Genomic DNA, 3,442 nt, shown 5'->3' on the forward strand with positions numbered 1-3,442 from the left:
GGTGGTGTTGTGACCCATCATTTCAGACTACTTTTTTATGCTGAATTTAATGCCTCAATCCGTTTTGCATTTTCATATTTGTTTTTTGAAATATTGGAAATTTAAGTAAGATAATTTTAATATTTCATCAAGAAAGCCTGAGAAACAAAACGGATTGTGGCATTGAGTTCAGCATTAAAAAGTAGTTCAAAATGATGGGTCACAACACCACCTTCATATTTAAATTAATTTATCACATTTAAAAATGGCAGATCCAAGATGGCGGCCGAAAAAAATTAATCCGTCATTACCAAGTGATAATAGGTCGACAATGAATGGTGGTGTATACTTATCTTTATCTAGCACTATTTTGAGATTATGGTCTTAGTTTGTAAATGCACAATGTTAAAATGGGCTAAAAATAAAGTTATAAAAAGTCCTCATAACTTTAGAACGGATCAAGATTTTTTTTAAACTAATTGCGGCAGTGTAATCAACGTAAAATTCTTGTTTGAAACAATGGGTCACAACCCTACCTTTACATTTGAAAAAAAAGTTTTGTATCCAATATGGCGGATCCAAGATGGCGGCCAAAAATGTTTATCCAGTCAAAATGTAGTACTTACTACACTACAATGATCTGACGTGGTCCGAAGTTGATATCTTAAGAAATGTAGAAAAAAGTAGGGGGGGGGACTCATTTAAAATTCACCCTGTATAACAAGCTACAAGGTCTTATCTAGTTCGTTATTTATACCATACGCGGCTGCCGATTCTCGGTTTCACCTATCGCAACCGAGCCGGAGCTAATTCCTACATTTTCCTCGAGTTTTCTATCGTCACGAAACAAATGAATGTAGCCCAACAATCGCACGGCGTGCCGCACTCCTACAAACACTGTAATGAGCATATCTGTACTCAGCACACATGTCATTCGGGCAAAAACTGAGCAATTAACGGTAAGCATTATCGTAGTTGTGTCCGCAGCAATTAGTGATCTAATGTTCTGAATTAGGATTGAAGCGTGTCGTACAACTTGAACTGGGTCGAATGGAGCACAAATTATTGCAATGGAGTTGAGGGCGGTTGCTTTTTACTACCCATAAACTAAAAACTACAGGACCAATGTTAACAACATAGTTGCCCTTTTAATCCTCGTTTTTATAAACAATATTCCAAGCTTAGTTATGATGCAAGAAGCAAAGACAGGCAGCATGAATACTCTTAGGTTTTTAGTGGATTGTTCATAAGATCTCGAGTTATTAATACTTAAAGGTATACTTTCACTGAAAGAAACATTGCATAGACAAGCAAACAAGCAAGCACATTGCAGGTTGGTGGAAATATGAATATATTCGCATACTGAAAACCTTTTTTGTTTTGACAAAACCTGTGCTTAATAAAAACGATTGTAGTTGTTTGTTTTACATTAGTACCATACAAACTGATTATAATAATAATTATTGAAACTTAACGAATTAGTTTAGGTAATCGTTTTACGCCATAACAGCTGCATTCAGAACGGTAAACTTATGTAGGTAAATTGATAAGCCTGTAGTATTTATTTATTTATTATGAATAGGTTTAACTTACCAGGATTTTTAACAACGAACAAAATGTATTCAGAAGTCGGCAAATTCTTGACCACATTCCACATGATCGGCAACCCTGAGTGAGCGGTGAGTCAGGTCTTTGAAGTGTCTTGTATCATTCTCAGCGTCCACGTCAGGTGTGAACGGGGGACTGGCCTTCCTACAAGCCACAGCCATCCAGTTCAGAGGCTTGAACCACTTGTGAGTTTTGAAGTCATTTACACCTTTACTCATGTTTCCGAATCGTTTTGTTTTGTCTATTTGCAACACGTTTGATATAAGATCCTTAAGCTCCTCGCTCAATGGAGGAGGTAAACTGTATTTGCCCGAGACTATCTTAAAATAGCGCTTAGAGTCGGATTTGTCTTTGAACGGAGGGACTCCGACGGTGAGTTCGTAGGCGAGCACCCCCACGGCCCACCAGTCCGCCCCCTTGCCATACCCCTCACTGCGGAGAGTCTCAGGCGTGATATAGTCCGGAGTGCCGCAGATCGTGTAGGTCCTGCCTCTGGTCAGGCGCTTACAGAAACCAAAATCTGTTAGCTTAATGTAGCCCGTGTGATCGATCAGAACGTTCTCTGGCTTCAAGTCTCTGTAGATGATGTCCATATAATGGAGATATTCTATAGCCAGAATCACTTGAGCGAGGTAAAACATTGCCGAAAGCTCGCTCAGTTGGTTCGACCGCTGAAGATGCCGAAACAAATCTCCTCCTCGCACAAAAGGCAAGACGAAGTACAAGTAACTGTTGTCTTTGAAAAAGTAGTCGAGTCTGATGGTGAAGGGACACGTCGTACATTGCAGGACTAACTTCTCCGTCCGCGCGTTGTTCACCTGCTTCAGCCGGACGACCGTCGTTTTCAGGACTGATTTCATCGCGTGGAACGCTCCAGTCTTTATGTTGCTCACTAGGTACACGTTACCAAAGTTGCCCGCTCCTATTAATTTAATTCTCTGGAAATCGTCTAAAGAATACCCGTTGTATTGCAGGTTTATAGGTTGTTCTTTCTTACTTAGTAAATCGTTCCACCTCGTGTAGAACTGAGTTTTAGTCTCCTCCAAAAACTTGCTGTATTCGGGTAGGTCCAAGGGCCCGTAATCGGGAATACGATCCAGTTCAACAGATCCACCCAGCAACTCCTTGACACGTTGCATTGCATACTAGACTGAATATGGTTTGTCCTATTATATGAGGATTCATTTTGGGGAAAAATGATAAGTGAATTAATTGCCCATGTTTTTTAATACTTTAGTCAAGATAGGTTAAGTAATAACTTTAATAACATAACAAAATCAGCTGCAAAACAACTTTGAAACTAAATTCAAGATGTTTCAACTGAGATCTCAAGTCAATGTTGGCTCTTCCTCAAGTAATTATATAAAGCTCAAATACCACTGACTCATTCACTCACTCTTCACGAAATCTCAGAAACCATAAGACCTAGGATCCTGAAACTTGGCAGGCATCTTCCTTTTGGGTAGTAGACGCTCACTAAGAAAGGATTTTACCCTCCGACCTCTGGGCTCCGCCCCAGTGGCTCTGGAGTTTCCCATGTTAACCTTGAGTACTCATATTTAAATGGAATTAATGAATCTTAACAGCTGTTTCAATTAAACAAGTTGGTTCTGTTCTATGATGTTCAATAGCATTAATGTTACAATGATTACCAACAGGGTGCAGCACTATTATTTCTTTTACATTTATGACAACAGCTAATTTGCAACCAAAAGGTGAGTGAGCGTAGCGAACGAACTTCAACCTGGAGGCGAGTTAGCGTAGCGAACGAGCTCTAACCTAAAAGTGAGTGAGCGTAGCGAACGAACTTCAACCAGGACGTGATTGAGCCATGCGAACGAGCTCACTTATGAAG

At 39.9% G+C, this 3,442-nt stretch overlaps 1 protein-coding gene across 1 annotated transcript; it reads right to left on the reverse strand.

The window, feature by feature from the left end:
• Positions 1–1,557: 1,557 nt before the first annotated feature.
• Positions 1,558–2,825, reverse strand: LOC128983100 (cAMP-dependent protein kinase catalytic subunit alpha-like). Its single transcript, XM_054402261.1, has one exon. It carries the CDS (start codon positions 2,724–2,726, stop codon positions 1,602–1,604), a length of 1,125 nt encoding a protein of 374 aa, XP_054258236.1. The 5' UTR covers positions 2,727–2,825; the 3' UTR covers positions 1,558–1,601.
• Positions 2,826–3,442: the final 617 nt, after the last annotated feature.

Source organism: Macrosteles quadrilineatus, unplaced genomic scaffold (assembly GCF_028750875.1).
Source record: "Macrosteles quadrilineatus isolate MER2022 unplaced genomic scaffold, UCM_ALF_1.0 Scaffold_1__1_contigs__length_201487025, whole genome shotgun sequence".
NCBI classification, from domain to species: Eukaryota; Metazoa; Arthropoda; class Insecta; order Hemiptera; family Cicadellidae; genus Macrosteles; species Macrosteles quadrilineatus.

What these genes read in the sequence shown, in the direction of transcription:
- LOC128983100 (XM_054402261.1), bottom strand. Translation starts at nt 2,726, where the DNA reads ATGCAACGTGTCAAGGAGTTGCTGGGTGGATCTGTTGAACTGGATCGT.